Genomic DNA, 18,602 nt, shown 5'->3' with positions numbered 1-18,602 from the left:
TGCGCTTTCGCCAATGGGGCCTCCACACAAAAATTGGTTGTAATCCAAAAAAAGGGACACGCACTTCCGGGTTTGATGTGGTTGTAATCCAAAGCGGTTGCAAACCAAGGTACCACTACACCTAGGTTCTCGAACTCCTTGGTACGCACACGTTTTGGCTCCTGAACACCGCAAACCCAGAAGTAAGTGTTTGCAAACATTCTTTGGAAGCTGAACATATGACGCAGTTTCTGCAGCTTCCGGTTGAGTGCAGGAAGCTATTGCAGCCAATCAGAAGCTGTGCCTTGGTTTCTGAACGTTTTTGGAAGTTGAACAGACTTCGTGAATGGATTCCTTCAAGAACCAAGGTACAACTGTACTGCTAAACATAGTTTTCCACATTGGGTGTAAGGAAAACTCTGTTTAGCTAAATGTTTCCTCAGTTAAACATGGCAGGCAAGGAAGGTAATTGACCACACAGAGGATGCAGGTGGAAGCTTCATGCATACCTCATCTTATGAACTCATGGTATCTTCATCCAAATGGGGCCATTTTAAGTTATTGAGATATATACAGTGATATCCCTCAATTCACAGAAGAGTCTTTGACCTAATGGTCAAAGTTCCGGATCTCGTGCCAAAATAGTTTGAGAAAGAAGATGGAGGAGAAGTTTCATTGCGGAGGTGAAATGACTTCTACTCGCACAAGGACTTTGCTGGACACAAACCAGTGTCCTGGATGAAAGCGAACAATATTCTAACACTGAAATGTGACAAAAATGTCTCAGCAATAGACTCACACAGGAATACAGCACTGATGAATACCAATTATAAAATGTTAAGAATTCTAGCAGGAAGATTTAATCTAACGTTAGATTATTATAGTCAGGGAGAGTGTTCTCAGGTTTTTTAAAAGAAAACAATTGAGAGAGCATAGAAGGGAAATGATCCATATCAATTACAGAGCAAAAACACCTGCAGTGCCGTTCTTTGCTGGGACCAGAAAGGCATTTGGACACATACAGTGAACGCTCTTTTATGAAAATGGCACTAAAAGCAATGAGATTTTAGGTAAATGTTTTAAGACAGTCAAATTTCTCATTTGGTTCATCAACTAGAAAGAAAGAAAGAAAGAAAGAAAGAAAGAAAGAAAGAAAGAAAGAAAACAAACCATCATCAATGGGCATATCTCAAAATCTCTTGTACCATGGGGAGGGATGTCAGGCAAGATTGCTGCCTTTCAACACTGATTTTCAATTTTGGGTACAAAAATGTTAGCAACTGCAATAAGGGAAGAAAATACCATAGCAAGTATTTTCCCACAAAATATAGTGGCGTAGGAGAGCTGAAAATAATGCCAATATATCTCACATCTGGCAACCAATGCACCCCTTTTCAGATAGTACATGGGTAAAGGTAAAGGTAAAGGTACCCCTGCCCGTACGGGCCAGTCTTGACAGACTCTGGGGTTGTGCGCCCATCTCACTTAAGAGGCCGGGGGCCAGCGCTGTCCGGAGACACTTCCGGGTCACGTGGCCAGCGTGACAAAGCTGCATCTGGCGAGCCAGAGCCGCACACGGAAACGCCGTTTACCTTCCCGCCAGTAAGCGGTCCCTATTTATCTACTTGCACCCGGGGGTGCTTTCGAACTGCTAGGTTGGCAGGCGCTGGGACCGAACAACAGGAGCGCACCCCGCCGCGGGGATTCGAACCGCCGACCTTTCGATCGGCAAGTCCTAGGCGCTGAGGCTTTTACCCACAGCGCCACCCGCGCCCAGGACACAAACTTTCAGTCCTCTAGCAGATATGATGACTCATTAACCAGATGTCATGTATTTAGCGTTAACTCTGGAAGTGTATCCTTGATTCTGACCAAACTAAGCCTCCTAGAGCAAAATATAACTCAGGAGGCTTTGTTTTGTCAGAATCAAGTACAGTTGTACCTTGGATCTCGAACAACTTGCGAGTTGAACATTTTGGGTCCCAAACGCCGCAAGCCCAGAAATGATTGTTCTGGTTTGCAAATGTTATTTGGAACCTGAATGTCTGCCACGACTTCCACAGCTTCCGATTGGCTGGTGGAGCTTCCTGCAGCCAATCGGAAGCCACACCTTGGTTTCCAAACTGTTTTGGAAGTCGAACAGACTTCCGGAACGGATTCCGTTCAACTTCCAAGGTACAACTGTATACACTTTCATAGTTAACGTGAAATACATCACTTCTGGGAAAGGAGCCACCATAGCCACTGGAGGGTCGTGAAAATTTGTGTCCCAGGTTTTTTAGACTCATCTACAGAGCCTAGGACTTGCCGATCAGAAGGTCGGCGGTTCGAATCCCCGCGACGGGGTGAGCTCCTGTCGCTCGGTCCCTGCTCCTGCCAACCTAGCAGTTTGAAAGCACGTCAAAAGTGCAAGTAGATAAATAGGTACCGCTCTGGCGGGAAGGTAAACGGCATTTCTGTGCGCTGCTCTAGTTCACCAGAAGCGGCTTAGTCATGCTGGCCACATGACCCGGAAGCTGTATGCTGGCTCCCTCGGCCAATAAAGCGAGATGAGCGCCGCAACCCCAGAGTCGGTCACGACTGGACCTAATGGTCAGGGGTCCCTTTACCTTTACCCATGCACTATCTGAAACCAAAGGGGGCACAGTGGTTGCTAGATGTGATTTGTTTTTCAGCTCTCCTACCCCAGTTGTAATGCTGCAATCCTAAACCCCCACTTACTTGGGTATAAGTCCCATGGAATTCAACAGGACTTTACTTCTGAGTACATATACTCTATGATGATCACATCTTACACACATTTAACTTGAACGATTTCAACCATACGCCGCTGAAGGTGTGCCAGAGTGTGACTTACCTCAGGGTTTTTTTGTATGTCTTCACTCTCCGTTGAGAGACGTATAAAAACGAGGCCACGAAATGCACAACAGCCTCAGACAGCGTGAAAAAGAATTTGACTGCAAAATTGTGAATCGCAGCTCAAATCCCCACAGCTGCCTCCCTCCTTTTCACACTTTACTGGGGAAGGTAGGTGTCTTCTCTGGGGGACTCTAAAGATTATTGCAACACACGAGGGAAGGGGGCAGAACAGAACAATATCAATTCTGCAAGATGAAGAAATAATCTGCACTCCCTGGGAAAATAGATTAAGCTGTCAATCTGCTGTCAGCTGCCATCATCACAGAAATCTATGGGGAAAGGCAGTCTTGGTGGAAAGGAATTGAATGAGGGTAATATTTGTAAGCATAAGGTAAGAAGAGCCTGCTGGATAGGTCTAGTTGTCTGTTTTCACAGCAGAAAACCAGATGCAGAGGGTAAAACCAGAAGGGCCTAAGCACACGAGCAATCTGCCCTCCATGGATTTCCAGCAACCCATGTTCAGAAGCATCACTGCCTCCAACCACAGAGGCAGAGCATAGCCACTGACGCTAGTTATCGGAAGCAGAGTTCCAAACATACAGAAACAAAGGAGAACGGCGAAAGGCAGATCACGTCCCACCACTGAGCAGTATAGTCGTAATGAGCTTGCCTTTCATATTTGCTATCTTAGCCAGGCATATTACAAAGAAAAGAAGAAGAGCAGAAAGCTCTGGTTATCGAAGTCAGGCAGCTCTGTTTGCATAATGGGGAAAATTCCAAAATCCACAACCGAGCTGGGCTGAAAAATAAATCCGTGTCGAAACCAGACAAAAACACACTGGTGATATTCAAATCCGTAAATGTAGTTGCAAAAACTTTGAAGACCAGACAGACACACAACCAAAGGGGGAGCGCATGATGATTCTGTGCTCAGGAAAAAAAGCTATCATTTGGAGGCTGAGGATTTCTGCCAGCAGCTCCTGTAGGTATTCAAAAGTCATTTTTATCCATTTTAACAGCATGGATTATCTCACTAGTAAGAAATGTTTTTAGTGAGAAGAGCTAATGTTTCTGGATCCTTTGGAAGCTCCTCTGTTATCTTTGCAACAACAGCCCTTCTATTTGTTTGAGAAGGCCCATAACTTAGAGTAGAGCATCTGCTTTGCATCTAGAAAGTCCAGTTTCAATCTCTGACATCTCCAGGTGCGGCCAGACAGTAGACGGGCCAATAGCTTAACACAGTATAGAGCAGCTTCCTATATCCTGTATTCCAGCTTCAATTATTGTACCCAGCAAGTCAGTTAACTGCTACACAGGAACTATAATGTAAGGGTAGAGGAAAGGGGATTGATACTGTGGAGTGGACTGTACTGCCAAGCTTAGGTATTGTAATGGGATGATGAGCTGCTTGTGCGTAAAATGCAAGTCCCTCAGAGTTTGGTTAAGTCCTCAAACCTCTGCCTACGGCGGAGCCCCTCCAGCATGGCTCCGTCAGTCGCTAGCAGAATCCGAAAGTGGTCTCTTATGGAATCTCTTCCAGCATAAAAGCTCCTTAACGGAAACACGTCTTCTGGACTCTCGGCGTGACAGTTTCCGGCGAGGAGTGGGTGTCCCTATAGGAGGTCTTGAAACCTCCCCACTGTTTTCGCTGGAAGTGTCTCTGAGCCATCCCTCCGACTCACTTTCCCCTGGAGCCCCTCCTCTCCCCCTGCTGGTTCCCTCTTCAGCTGCTAAGTCTGTCTCAACCTCAGGGAGCCCTTCCACCTCCTGTCCTTCCGATGGCAGTTCCCTGACAGGTATGTTCCCCTCACCTTGAAGGAACCAGGTAATCAAGCCTTTGTTCTCCCCCAGACTATCTGAAAAGCTCAGCCGCATAGCTCTCACAAGTCACTCTTCCAAACTTGAGTCTTCAGCTGTTTTTGGACTACACTTCCCATCATCCCTGACCACTGGTCCTGCTAGCTAGGGATGATAGGAGTTGTAGTCCAAGAACAGCTGGCAACCCAAGTCCTATACCAATAATCTAGGAACTTTCACCATTTTGAAACAAAGCTAAGTTGTACTGCCTGTGCAGCGATTCTGAAGCACATGAATCTGACCTCCAGAGAGTTTGTAAGTAAACCATATTTATACTTACCAAACATGTGGTCTTTTTCCTAGGGAAAACTTTGGGACTCACTTTAAAGGGCACATTTTAAAGGGCTAACAGCCTATATTTCCACATCTACTTTGCTGTATATTTGGTGAACTTAAATCTCTGCCAGGGTTGTCTCACCAAAGAGTACTTGCCCCCAACTTGGATCTTGGCACCAACCAAATAAGGCTAACATCTGCCAGTGATAGGGTGCAAAACAATGGATTTGAACATTAAGAGAAGAGATCCATAAAGAAATGGAACAACTTGTCTTGTGGAGCATCACCTCCTTGAAGGTTTTGAAATAAGCCAAACAGATCTTTCTGAAATACCTTAGTTTTTAGACTCTGCCATTTCAGAATAGCAATCAGACGTAAATTACTAACAGTTCCAGCCTATGCCTGTTCACTCAGAAGGAACAATGTATTCAGTTATGCCTACTCTCAGGTAAGTGTGGAATGGGATTGTGGCTTAGGCTGCATTTCTCCTTGATTTTAAAATAGCTGTAGGAATTGGAAGGCAAATCGAAAGAACCCTGAAGCTTTATCAGCACACCTGATGGGACAAACAAATACCTTCCGCTGGTCTGCCCACACAAACCCAACAATTTCGGGAGGATCAGTTTTCCAGGTATTTCTAGGTCCCCTGGCATGCCTGGAACAGACTGAACTATGCTAATCTTTCCGCCACCCAAACAAAAAATGAAACAGAATTTCACCACTTTCTAAAAATGCCAGCAAACTCTTATCTTCCACCAGCAAACCATTTGCAACTTTTAAGATGTGGGGTGGGGGGATTTATGGCCTTTTCCAAAATGCAACCAAATAACATAAACTACATCACAACACAGACACACTCACACACTCTCTCTCTCTCTCTCTATATATATAATAGACTAACATACTTACCGGTGTGCAGGATGATAAATTACTGCAGTTATTCCATGGACATAATGGCTGCTGAAGCTGAAACTGTGGCTTTCTTGGAAGCTCTGATTCGTTCCAACACTGGACAAAAGTAAAGGCATTTATTGACTTATTTGTTGCATTTATATATTGCCCATCCACGGTTAAGTCCTCAGGGCGGTTTGCAAAATAGTTAAAAATGAAACAAATAAAATTATTCAAAAAAATGTTAAAACAACAATATGCGGTGGAAATCATCATTTAAGAAGGCCTTCTTATAGACAGCATGGAGGCAGCAACAAGAAATCATTTCAAGACCAGCATTAAACCAGGAAGGGTAAAAGAAATTGGTGCAAGAAATTTAAGAGCAAAAGTGACTGTATGTACTTGTTGGAAAATAAATGGCCTGGGGTTGGGGATAGGTCTTTGCCTATTTTGGGGCAGGTGCAAATCAACAATGTGAGAACGAGGCATTGCATAATTGAGGAGCCAGTGCCAAAAAGTCTCTCTCCCAGGTAACCACTTGCCTCCCTTTGTTAAGTGAATAAACCTAAATAAGGACCTCTGAGGGGGATCTCAAGGATAAAGCAGAGAGAAGACAATCCCTTTGGTCAACCTGGTCTCATTCCCAAGCCATTTAGGGCTTTAAATGTTGAGTTTGAGTTGGGCCCATAAACAGACTGCAAGCCAGTGCAGATAACAAAGCGCAGGCATGATGTGATCACAATTGCAACTCCCCTGCTAAATGCCCTATTCTGGACTGGGGGGGGGGGCAGGGACACGGGTGGCGCTGTGGTCTAAACCACTGAGCCTCTTGGGCTTGCTGATCAGAAGATTGGTGGTTCGAGTCCCTGCAACGGAGTGAGCTCCTGTTGCTCTGTCCCAGCTCCTACCAACCTAGCAGTTCGAAAGCACACCAGTGCAAGTAGATAAATAGGTACTGCTGTGGCGGGAAGGTAAACAGCGTTTCTGTGTGCTCTGGCTTCCGTCACAGCATCCCGTTGTGCCAGAGGCAGTTTAGTCATGCTAGTCACATGACCCGGAAAGCTGTCTGTGGACAAACGCCAGCTCCCTCAGCCGCATGAAAGCGAGATGAGTGCCGCAACCTCACAGTCGCCTTTGACTAGACTTAACTGCCCAAGGGTCCTTTATCTGTTCTGGACCAGCTGAAATGTGCGAGGCTTCCTCGCACATAATTTATTTTTTTATATTCCACTTATGAATCACTGCCCAAAATGTATCCCAAAGTGATTTTAAAGCAGAAAATATAATGCACTGCAATAACGCATTCGATGCATGGTTTGTTTCACTAAAGTAAGTTAATCCCAGTTAATACTGTTGGCTGCTGCAGAGGCATCAACCGAGCGCTTACCTGACAAGGTAGCTCTTCAGTTCACCACGGTAATTGATGACCAGCAGCTCAGCTGACCATTGGGCGCTCGCTTTGTATTCCAGAAAAATCAATCCAGCAATAGCATAGGTCATGTCTCCCGGGAAGCTAGTGCCCTGTACCAAAATAAAACATTTCTTAAAAACAAATTTCAAAACAATTTTATTTGGCAAGGGAGTTAAAAAACAATTCCAGGAATGAGAGAATTGTTTCTACACTAAACCAAACAAATAAAAACGAACGCCATTGTTGTTTGGTGGAAACACTGGGAATGCTAGGGTTCAAATTCCCTCCTGGGTGACCTGGCACCAGTTGCTATCTGTCACCTTAACTACCTCGCGATGTTGTTGTGAAGATAAAATACTGAGGGGAGAAACCAGGTAGGCCACTGGCAGCTGCTTAGAGGCAAATTGGGTTATAAATATAGAAAAGATGGCAGCTAGAATATTATATGCACAGAAATGGAAAGAGGAGCAGGTCCCAATGAAGGAAGAGTGGCTTTTGAAATGGCACAGAAATGACAAAGCTGACAGAAATTAAGAGATCTGAATTACGAACTTTTCATAGAAGAATGGAGGCCTTTTTTGGAATATTTTTTAAAATACTACAGTCGAATGAAATCACTGGCAGGATTTGAGATAAAAGCAGCAGAAGAAAAATGATAAAGTAACTGCAATAGAGAGACTTTTTTCTAAAAGATATAACGCAGTGGAAAAGGTCTGAGCAAAAATACTGCAGAAATGAGGGTGGGAAGTGAATTCATAAAACAATGTAACTATTCGATATGATGGAAACCATTAAAACGTTTGAAAAAATTCATAGAAAAATGTGTTAAACAAAAAGTATATAGAAAATAAAATAAATGTGCTAGCGCTATTTGCGCTAGAACCTAGCTTAGGACTAGTGCGATGGGATTGTTGCCTCCTCTTCTCCCCCTATCCATGCCCTGTGCTGCCCTCAAATCTGCTCTGAAAGGTTATGGGGGAATGCCAAACAGGTTTAGGAAGAGTTTGGATTTGATATCCCACTTTATCACTACCCGGAGGAGTCTCAAAGCAGCTAACATTCTCCTTTCCCTTCCTCCCCCACAACAAACACTCTGTGAGGTGAGTGAGGCTGAGAGACTTCAAAGAAGTGTCACTGGCCCAAGGTCACCCAGCAGCTGCATGTGGAGGAGCGGAGAAGCGAACCTGGTTCCCCAGATTACGAGACTACCGCTCTTAACCACTACACCACACTGGCTCTCGGGGGTGCATATGGAGGCATGTTCTGTTGTGCAAGGAGAAAGGTCCAAGATCATGAGAGCTGGAGTCCAATAATATCTGGAAGACCACACATTTCCCAACCCATTTTAGAACATATCCCTTCTTAAAGCTTTCAAGCGGTTACAATGCTGCAATCACCTGCCTATTAGAAAGCTAAATAGTAGGTTTAGGATTAAATAAAAGAAAAGGGTGAAAGCTGCCACAGCAAGCAGTATTTTTGACAATACAGGAAGCAGCAGACTAGTTCAGATGTTAAACCGCATCCCCTTGGAACAGCTATTTTCGGAGGGTCACAACAAAAGCAATTCCACCCTAAAGCACCGACAGCTTTGCTGTCACAAATAAAAATTAATGTACTTCTGTTTGGCTACGTGAAAGGCTGAATGGAAATTCACCAATAAACATGCAAAGCGACCATTCAACAAAATGAGCCATAAAGCGCTCACAATGCAAGCTCTCTCCGCATAAGTACGTCACATTAAAACCGTAATAGCTAAAAAGCTTCCATTTGCATGCAAATTGGACTTGTAAAATCCGGAAAAGAAAAGTAAATACCGGTGAAATGACCAAGAGTTCACTGCCGACCAAATCAAACACTCGCACGGTCCCTGTGCTTTCGCCGTAGGCGAGCAAAGTGCAGTCGTGACTCCATGCTACACGTCTCCATTGCGGGTTGGGATCCTTCGGGACTATGGGGGCAGAAAGAGACATGTTCATAAATGCAGAACAAAAGGTGTATATAGTCAGTGGTGCTACTTTTACTTGCAGTAGGCTGTGGAGGGGGCAGTCTCAGCTGCAATATGAACTGATCCACACAAATAGGGCTGCCAACAATTTTAGGGTCTTCCTAAAGAAAGCTCAACAACTTTTGGTGTGTCCTGGCTTTTACTTTTTGAAATATGGCCACCCTACACACAAACAGCACAAAAAAGCTACCACATGGCAGCCGTATCATCACTATCACAAACCCTAATAAAATATCCATTCACCGAGAAAGGTATAGGCAGGCTTTGGGTAACCCTGAAATTTGCAGAAGTAAATAAATAAGATTAAACCTAATGCAATTGTGTATGTGAAAAACAGCCCAACGATAGCAGGCATGTTATTTGGACACGATATGCTGGAATAAAAACTGAGGATTGGGGCAAGTGTGGCTGGGGCTGGAGGGTAAGAGAAAGGAATTTTGTTAAAGGTCTCCCTTGTTAATTGCTACTTTTCATAGTTTGCTTGGGTTTGAAAAGCCACATACCTTGACATTTCCCAATGACAGACCCAAACTCATCCTTCGCAGACCTGTAGGATTTGAATTTCATATATAAAACTTGATGCAATGTAAATTTGTCAGGATTCGTGGCTGTGTCGCTAATCCTCTTGTCTAAAGCAGAAATGGGGCTCCTGCGACCCTCCAAATGTTGTTGGACTCGAACTCCCATGAGCCCTGAGAGTCAAGGATGATGGGAGATGTAGTCCAACATGTTCCCCATCCCTGGCTTAAAGAAAATGAACATGCACAAACAGATTCTGGTGCATTAATAGCAAACTGAATTGTGCCAAGTATATATGAATACTCCAGTTCCCATCAGTTCGAGGAAGTCTGCTCAACAGTCAGGGACAATAAGAGTGCTAGTCCAACAAAATTTAGAGGGCACCACATTGGCCACCTCTGCTGTAAACACAACACAAACTTCACAATGAATCTGACATAAATAAGCTGTTTCTGTAATAATAAGATAACTTCGTTATGATTTTAGCACATTATTTCACGTGTAGGGGCTATCTAATTCAGTAACATGTATCAGATATTAAAGCTCTTTAGATTAAATATCAAAACTAAAGGACAGACGTTTTAGACCAGTTTTCCCCCCATTCTCTGACTTGGAATTTAACTAAATACTGGCTGTCTTCACATGATCAGATGCAGCCGTTTCATTCCTTCCTTGACACAAGCAGCAAAAGGAACCAGGAACCAACAGCGAGCTCTCTAGAATCATAGAATCATAGAGTTGGAAGAGACCACAAGGGCCATCGAGTCCAACCCCCTGCCAAGCAGGAAACACCATCAGAGCACTCCTGACATATGGTTGTCAAGCCTCTGCTTAAAGACCTCCAAAGAAGGAGACTCCACCACACTCCTTGGCAGCAAATTCCACTGTCGAACAGCTCTCACTGTCAGGAAGTTCTTCCTAATGTTCTATTACTTCCATATTGGAAAACTATACTTAAGGCCTCCAAACAAACCAGGATATGAAGCCACAAATTAAAGTTGGCTTCCAAGTCCTGGCATGTTTGGAAGCCATTATCCATAGTTGCCAGTTTGGACATAACTTGAAGCTATGATTCCATGTGATTTCACTGCTAAACACCCAGGAAAGAACAAGGATGCACAAAGTTTGTGTGTGTCACAAGATTTGTTTACGTGAAACCTCCAGACTAGCAATATGGCTACTGTGTTATAAGACATCGCACACTCCGACTGGCAAGACAAAATTACTAAAATAGGTATGCACATTGTGTTATACTTATACTGTGATCCTATTCACTTGCCTGGGAGCAAGCCACAATGGGGCTCACTTATGAATAGACATCCATATGATTCTACTGTTATTCATCTTACCTTATTTCTATGCACTGGTCTTGAACAGCTGCTAACAATTTCCCATTGCTAAAAGAGAAAAGCTTTGAATGAAAAAAATCCCACATAATAATTACTGCTTTCAAAAGATGTCAGGAATCATTTTATATCCTCCAAGTCTTAAACCTAAAAGGTAAGCTACTGTTCTTTTGGAACCTGAATTGGATCATATAAAGTATCAGAATTCCCTAATTCCAAATGCCATCGCTCTCCAATAACCAGCATGCGTCACAGATCAGACAGTGGTCTGGTCTGCATGTCATGTTAAGCCAAACCATGGCTTAGCACAAATGCACAAGCTCTGAGAAGGGAGTTCAGGGCTGCTTCACGCCTCCCAACTGTTTTGCTGCTGCACTGTGCTGAGCTAAACCATAGATTGATGTGGCTCCCTCAGAAGACCGTGAGGGCTCCTCACAAAATAACTCCACCACCTCATTTGCTACGCCACTTTCAGTCACAGTGCATTAAGGCCCTATATAGCATAAGTTACATCCTTATTCCCTTTTCCCAACCAATTAACTCCTCACAATTATCTTTTTCTGGAGTCATCCCTGTGCAGCAGGCAGGGGAACAGGACATGAGAAAAGCTCTGAGGCAGAACACTCTCTGTGTCTCAGCATTTGTCTTCAAAATTACAATGATTACAACAAACTAAGTGGCTTTTGGAAATAGATTATCACACAAAATGAAAGGAAACTCGAGGCAAAACGGCCTCCTGGATATGTTTTGAGTTCTTTTCATTAAATGGTTTTTGACAAGTTTTCCGGAATATTCTTCCCTGTAGGCCTGCCCAATACCAACTGTCATTACTCCGTTTGAATCCCAAGCCTATGGGAAATAAAAGCCTCCAACATACACTCACACAGAGATTTAGTGATGGAAACCTTTAAACCAATTCATACTCCCATTTCAGTTGCCTCAGAGGACAAACCCCCACCAAAAGTCATTTCGTCGTAACTTGACTTGAATGACAGAACTTGCCTTCCGCTTCAGAGCAGTAAATTCCAATGAAATATTGTTTAGGAGGAAACTTGTTATTTCCCTGCCAAGATGCACACTGCTACTTTGAAACTATGAAATACCTCTCCAGAATATAGAACTGTGGGTGTTTATTAAAATAATGTATGCTGTGACATCTATGCAGACAAGCCTTCACAGAGTTAAGGAAAGAAGGGCCTTGAGGAAAATGTACTTCTGTACAGGATACACAATAGTAATAGATACATTATATGAGCAATAGTTTATAAATAAAACACAGAACAAAGGACTTCTGAACAATTTAGGCCATATCCACACCATACATTAAAAGCCCTTTTATGCCACTTTAATGGTCATGGCTTTCCACAAAGAATAATGGAAAGTGTCGTCTCTTAAGGCTGCTGGGAACTGTAGTTCTGTGAGGGGTTTCCTGACAACTCCCAGCACCCTTCGCAAACTAGTAGAGATGTGAAGCAGAGTCAACAGAAGTCTTCTTCTTCTTTGGTGAGCATTCGTGGCTGAGTAAGATTGTCTTCCATGAACACGGTCTTAACGGTGAGTCCGTGACTGTGGAGGCCCATTCTGGATCCACACGTCCTTCCACAGTGGAGGCATAGATTTCCAGTTGATCACAGTGCGGGTTTGCCAAACGTGCCTTCCTCTTAGGACATTTCTCACTTTCAAGCTGAGTTCAAGCATTTTCAAAGCATTTTCAAAGGCTGTTCTCCAGTTGGAGCACTTGCAGGCCAGTGTTTCCCTGTTGTTGTTGTTGTTGTTGTTGTTGTTGTTGTTGTTGTTTATGCTACATTTTTTTAGATTTGCCTTCAGAGAGTCTTTAAACCTCTTTTGTTGACCACCAGCATGACGCTTTCCATTTTTAAGTTTGGAATAAAGTAATTGCTTTGGAAGACGATAATCAACCATCCAAACAACATGACCAGTCCAATGAAGTCAATTACTCTAGCCACAACCCTATGCTGCCTCTCGCTAGCTTATACTGCTTTGGGTCCGATGTAAAATTATACTAACATATTTAACAAGCTCAACTACACTAGCATAAGTCACAGTGAGAATAAGTGATTTTTCCCAGTATTAAGATATCTTAAGAATATTGAATGGTTTATATAATAGATGTGTTGCATTATATGATATGCTTACAAATGTCTGTGCAGACATTTAGTTTGCATGGCAACTGTAATGTCTATTCATTAAACACAATATTTATATTTTTAAAAGCCACCGTAAGATGGGAATTGCCTTCTGATAATATCACCTGAGTATAATCTCCCATCAGCAATTTCAAGTGACACCCCCCACACCCCCACACACTTGGAAAGGAAAAGCAAAGCCACTTACCTTGCGAGAACTAAGTGCCAATTGATCTGTTTACTGACCAGGCGGACAAGCCCAACAGGGAGAGAAAATTTTGCAGGGCTGGAAATAGATAAGTGCTAATGTTGGAGTGTGCAAGGCTCAAACATACAAAAACACTGTCAGCATCATATAACTTCCCAGATCAGAGCTATATTCCCAAAGAGTTATTATACAAAACACCCTAAAAACTGGCAGCAATCCCATATCCCTGGGATACATGCACAATATACATCCATGCCCTTTCTATTCAGCAAAAGTTATTTGCAAATATTAATGCTTCGGGAAAAGATATTCCCTACAGCAACCAACTACTTTATGCTCACCAGGTGGGCGGCACAATACTTTGCAGATGTCCTGCAGTAAGCTCACAACTTACGTGCATCTAACTTGTGCACGTTCAGCTTTATGAACTTTGGGGGGAAAAAATTAAGGGGGTGGAAAAGGGGGGAAAAGACATCCAGAGGAAAAGACTTTGGAAATCCCACCCACCATTGCACCCAATGTGTTTTGACTAGACACAATTTTAGCTTCAGGCGCTATCCCCAGAAAGTAAGCCACGTGTAAATTGTGGTCTTAACCTGTGCATCCTTTCGAACTAACTTAACACAGGGTTTGGGTTAGCTTCTGTTTAATAAAGAACAAAGAAACTTACCTGTACCACAAATACCGGAGCAAAAATAAGGCAGGGCCTATAAAAGAAAAAGTTTGAATTCAGAAGGCCCTGTTCAAATCTTTGAAAGAGAGAGACTGGCAAAAAAAAGGCTACTTTTCTATAGCTTTTTGTACATTTCTTCTACATTTTTCGAGGTCAACTCAGACATATTGAATGGGACCTCCTTACCTTCTTCCTCTTACTCCCGAATCCCATCTCTGCCAATCTTACCTTTCAACACTCATTTCCATTACGCATTCTGACACTCAAGCAAATACAAAAATGTTTTATCACCTTAAACAATACTATTCCTTGTTTTGATTCATTGCAGCATACGTTGCTGATGTGTAACAGTTTATCCTTGGGCAGCTTAACACTGGACAGCTACAGTCTTAAGGCCTGGCTCCAACAACGCAAACCCTGTGCAGATCTACGCTGAAGTAAGCCCCACTGAATACACAGGAGCTTGGTGCCAGCTGTATCGATGACTATATCTAAGGAGCAACCTTAAAAGCCTCTTTCTCACTACTCCACTTGCAACCCTGACAAGAGTTGGGTTCTCATGCTGGCAAATGCTAGAACTCCAGGCATTCTATCACAGATCCAGAGAAGTGAAAACAACAGGTGCCTCTTACTGCAATAGATACCAATAAATAACTGAATCAATGCCCACTTATATTAATTGCAGCTGGAGTTGGGTACAGTAGGCAGGAGGAGGAGCTTTGACAAGAAAGATGACTTTACCTCTTCAGTACCAGTGGAGTCTATAATGTCACATTGTTCTGGTGCTACAAAACACTACTTTTAGCTGCCTTGCGGATCCAGTGGTATATCAATGCAAAATACAAGCATCAAAGGCAATTACATGATAAATCCAGCTATCAGTGATTAAACAGTATCAGACTATCAGTTTTTTATAATGTACACTGGCCATGTTTGGATGTCACATAGTTTAGCAAGAGATCACAAAGTTCAGCAAGCCTCAGGGTAGCTGGAAGGTTTTCTTCCCGATTTCCATTAAATGGACCATCCAAATGCTGAACTGCACATAACTGTAATGGCAGTTTCTTTAAACAAGGCAGCACCATCACCCATTACTTGAAGTCAACTATGGTTTGTCTAAAACAAGGTAAGATTAACCATGGTTTGCAAGGCTTCTACAACATGCAAAAGCTGACCTCTCCCTTGCAGCTGTGCTAGAGGAGGAGGAGGACAGAGCACATGGTTAAACGGAATATCCAAACAGGGATTAAGTGTTTGCAGTAAACCTTTCCTAAGAGATCTCAAAAGATCTGACTTATGCCTATACAGCTGTACCTTGGAAGTTGAATGGAATCAGTTCCAGAAGTCCATTCAGCTTCCAAAATGTTCAGAAACCAAAGTGTGGCTTCTGATTGGCTGCAGGAAGCCGCGGAAGTACGTTGGAGTACCAAAGCATTCGGGATCCAAGGTACAACTGTATGTGTATAAATGAATGCCAATGAGACACAATCGTTGTAGAAAGGGCAAGCAGCAGGCAGTTAGGAGAGGGAAGAAAGAGAGAAAAGAAACGAAGGGCATTAAGAGGAAGAATACTTTCCCCAGTAATTGTTATGCAATACATGTTGCCCAAAACAATAGGTATACGGCAATATCAGATAACACACTTTATAAACAAATCCAATGAATTCACACCCCATTCATTTCCTCCACATAAGATTCACTAAACAATCCATCAGGGCAAGGCATGCATATTTACCTGTAATTGCTCTAGTGATGATAAATGATGCGCCATGCTTCCGGTTGCCTCTTGGCTGAAATTACAAGAAAAGAATTAGTCTACAACAACTGAACCCTTTACTCACCAACCTACTAAGAAAATGAAGTTTATGAATTACCTGCTGGGCTGTGCAACTATTTAAAATTCTTTTTTGGCTCCAAGGGCACTTTGCTGGCAAGCCATTCAACATGCTTGTCACTCCCAAATCACCTGAGATTGCTACCAACCCCTTTGCGGATGGCCACCAGTTCAAAACAAGTGGAAGGATAGACACAATTAGGTAATAATATAAATATGCAGGTAATATAATGCACCCCTGCTTTAGCAGTTAGAACCTCTTCCTTGGGATACTGCCCCACCCCAATTTTGAGCTACAGTCACTGGAATCTCAATACTCTCTTTAATGGCACAGGCCAGAGACGAAGTCTTCAGTATGAAGATAAATATAAATTTAAAAAGAATTATTTGGGCTGGCCCCTGTTTAGAAAGCAGCCGCGGTGCTGGTGTACTAGATTACACTGACAAAACAGCTGCTGGAGTTTATTACAGTGACTAATATACAAATATACTTATATGACAATCCCGGCCCGACTGCACCAGCTGCCAGTTAGTTTCCAGGCCTAATTCAAAATGCTGGTTTTGACCCATCAGGAGTGCAATACCTCAAGGACCGCCTCTCTCCATATGAACCGACCTGGACCCTGTGATCATCATCTGAGGCCCTTCTTTGTGTGTCTCCTCCATGAGAGGTCCGGAGGGTGGCAACACAAGAATGGCTCCCTGTTTGTGGAATGCTCTCCCCATGGGGGCTCATCTGACGCCATCATTATATACCTTTAGGCGCCAGGAAGAAATTTTCCTCTATAACCAGGTCTTTGGCTTTTAACTATCAGTTAACTTTTAGAAGTGAGTGGGATGTTTTTAATGTGTTTCTCTTTCCTCTTGATTTTAATGTATCTATGTGTGGTTTAGGGACGCGGGTGGCGCTGTGGGTAAAAGCCTCAGCGCCTAGGGCTTGCCGATCGAAAGGTCGGCGGTTCGAATCCCCGCGGCGGGGTGCGCTCCCGTCGTTCGGTCCCAGCGCCTGTCAACCTAGCAGTTCGAAAGCACTCCCGGGTGCAAGTAGATAAATAGGGACCACTTACTAGCAGGAAGGTAAACGGTATTTCCGTGTGCGGCTCTGGCTTGCCGGAGCAGCTTCGTCACGCTGGCCACATGACCCGGACGTGTCTCCAGACAGCGCTGGCCCCCGGCCTCTTGAGTGAGATGGGTGCACAACCCTAGAGTCTGTCAAGACTGTCCCGTACAGGCAGGGGTACCTTTACCTTTTATGTGTGGTTTATTGTCTATTTGTTTGGTTATACAGTAATTTGTTTTGGGTTATCCCTGGCAGGATAAAGCAACTAACAAATTTAATAAAATAAAGAAAGAAAGATTATTAAAGATCCACTGGGCTATGCACTCCCTCCTACCTAAGGTCATTGCAAATAAACTCTGTTGCAATTATTGGTTTGTTTGTTTATGTGCCAAAGCCTAAGTTGTCCTGTGGAAATAGTATTTTGAACAAGGATAATAATATTTTTGAACAAGGAGGTTACAACACATGTTGTTTACCACCCTATAGAATTGCTTCTATAGAATTGTTTTAGTAGACACATTTGGGGAATTACAAAATAGAAGGAAACAAAGCAGTTCTTTCTCTTTTAAGTCTTAGACCTGATCAAAGAGCAGAAGGAACCATTCAATGGATTTGCTCCCAGATAAATGGGAATAGGATTGAGACTTACAGTGCAATCCTATGCTACCTGGGAACAAGTCTCAATGAACACAGATGGGCCTAAGGTAAAGGTAAAGGTACCCCTGCCCGTACGGGACAGTCTTGCCAGACTCTAGGGTTGTGCGCTCATCTCACTCTATAAGCCGGGAGCCAGCGCTGTCCGCAGACACTTCCGGGTCACGTGGCCAGCGTGACAAGCTGCATCTGGCGAGCCAGCGCAGCACACGGAAACGCCGTTTACCTTCCTGCTGGTAAGCGGTCCCTATTTATCTACTTGCACCTGAAGGTGCTTTCGAACTGCTAGGTTGGCAGGCGCTGGGACCGAACGACGGGAGCGCACCCCGCCGCGGGGATTCGAACCGCCGACCTTTCGATCGGCAAGTCCTAGGCGCTGAGGCTTTAACCCACAGCGCCACCCGCGTCCCAATGGGCCTACTTCTGAGTAAAAATGTAGAAAAATGTAGAAGACTGCATTGTAAAGCTGAAGTCAACTGCCTGGTTCATACAACACACCAAGCTGAACTTTGGCTTAGTGATACTCCGTGTGCCCCCAGAAAGAAGTGCTCCTACCCAGTCGTTTTTGCTGCTACATTTGGCTTAGTGTTGTCTGAACCGGGGCTGATGGTTCAGCTCTCGTCTCACCAACTTCAAATTGTAGCTAAGGTTTGTCCTCAACCATGAGCCCCAGTTTGGGTGGAATTTGGCTTAGCTCTGCTGGTGTGGCAGCAAAAAGAACCAGGGAGGAGCAAAGCAGCAACGTCGTAAATCTCATTATACTCAAATTAGAGCAACTAGGTTGTACAGAATATAGGACTCCTCTAACAACAAAGAAACACACATCATCTAAATACAAATCCTGTACAGATGCTCAATTAAATGTAAAACAGAATGTACAGAG

At 43.6% G+C, this 18,602-nt stretch overlaps 1 protein-coding gene across 2 annotated transcripts in view; it reads right to left on the bottom strand.

Annotated features, from left to right (window-relative positions):
• The window catches only part of NBAS (NBAS subunit of NRZ tethering complex), a 191,182-nt gene that overhangs the window by 170,326 nt on the left and 2,254 nt on the right, over window positions 1-18,602 (bottom strand). For both annotated transcript variants that reach the window (XM_028722567.2, XM_028722568.2), the window contains exons 2-9: window positions 15,907-15,961; window positions 14,169-14,205; window positions 13,499-13,576; window positions 11,147-11,194; window positions 9,782-9,825; window positions 9,088-9,221; window positions 7,250-7,383; window positions 5,881-5,979 (exon numbers count right to left, since the gene is read on the bottom strand). In XM_028722567.2, the coding sequence (XP_028578400.2) occupies window positions 5,881-5,979; window positions 7,250-7,383; window positions 9,088-9,221; window positions 9,782-9,825; window positions 11,147-11,194; window positions 13,499-13,576; window positions 14,169-14,205; window positions 15,907-15,961 (629 nt within the window). The remainder of the gene's footprint in view (window positions 1-5,880; window positions 5,980-7,249; window positions 7,384-9,087; window positions 9,222-9,781; window positions 9,826-11,146; window positions 11,195-13,498; window positions 13,577-14,168; window positions 14,206-15,906; window positions 15,962-18,602) is intronic.

This window comes from Podarcis muralis, chromosome 3 (genome assembly GCF_964188315.1).
Source record: "Podarcis muralis chromosome 3, rPodMur119.hap1.1, whole genome shotgun sequence".
NCBI classification, from domain to species: domain Eukaryota; kingdom Metazoa; phylum Chordata; class Lepidosauria; order Squamata; family Lacertidae; genus Podarcis; species Podarcis muralis.
The sequence above is the reverse complement of the archived record's forward strand: the minus strand, read 5'-3'. Positions and strand labels throughout refer to the sequence as shown.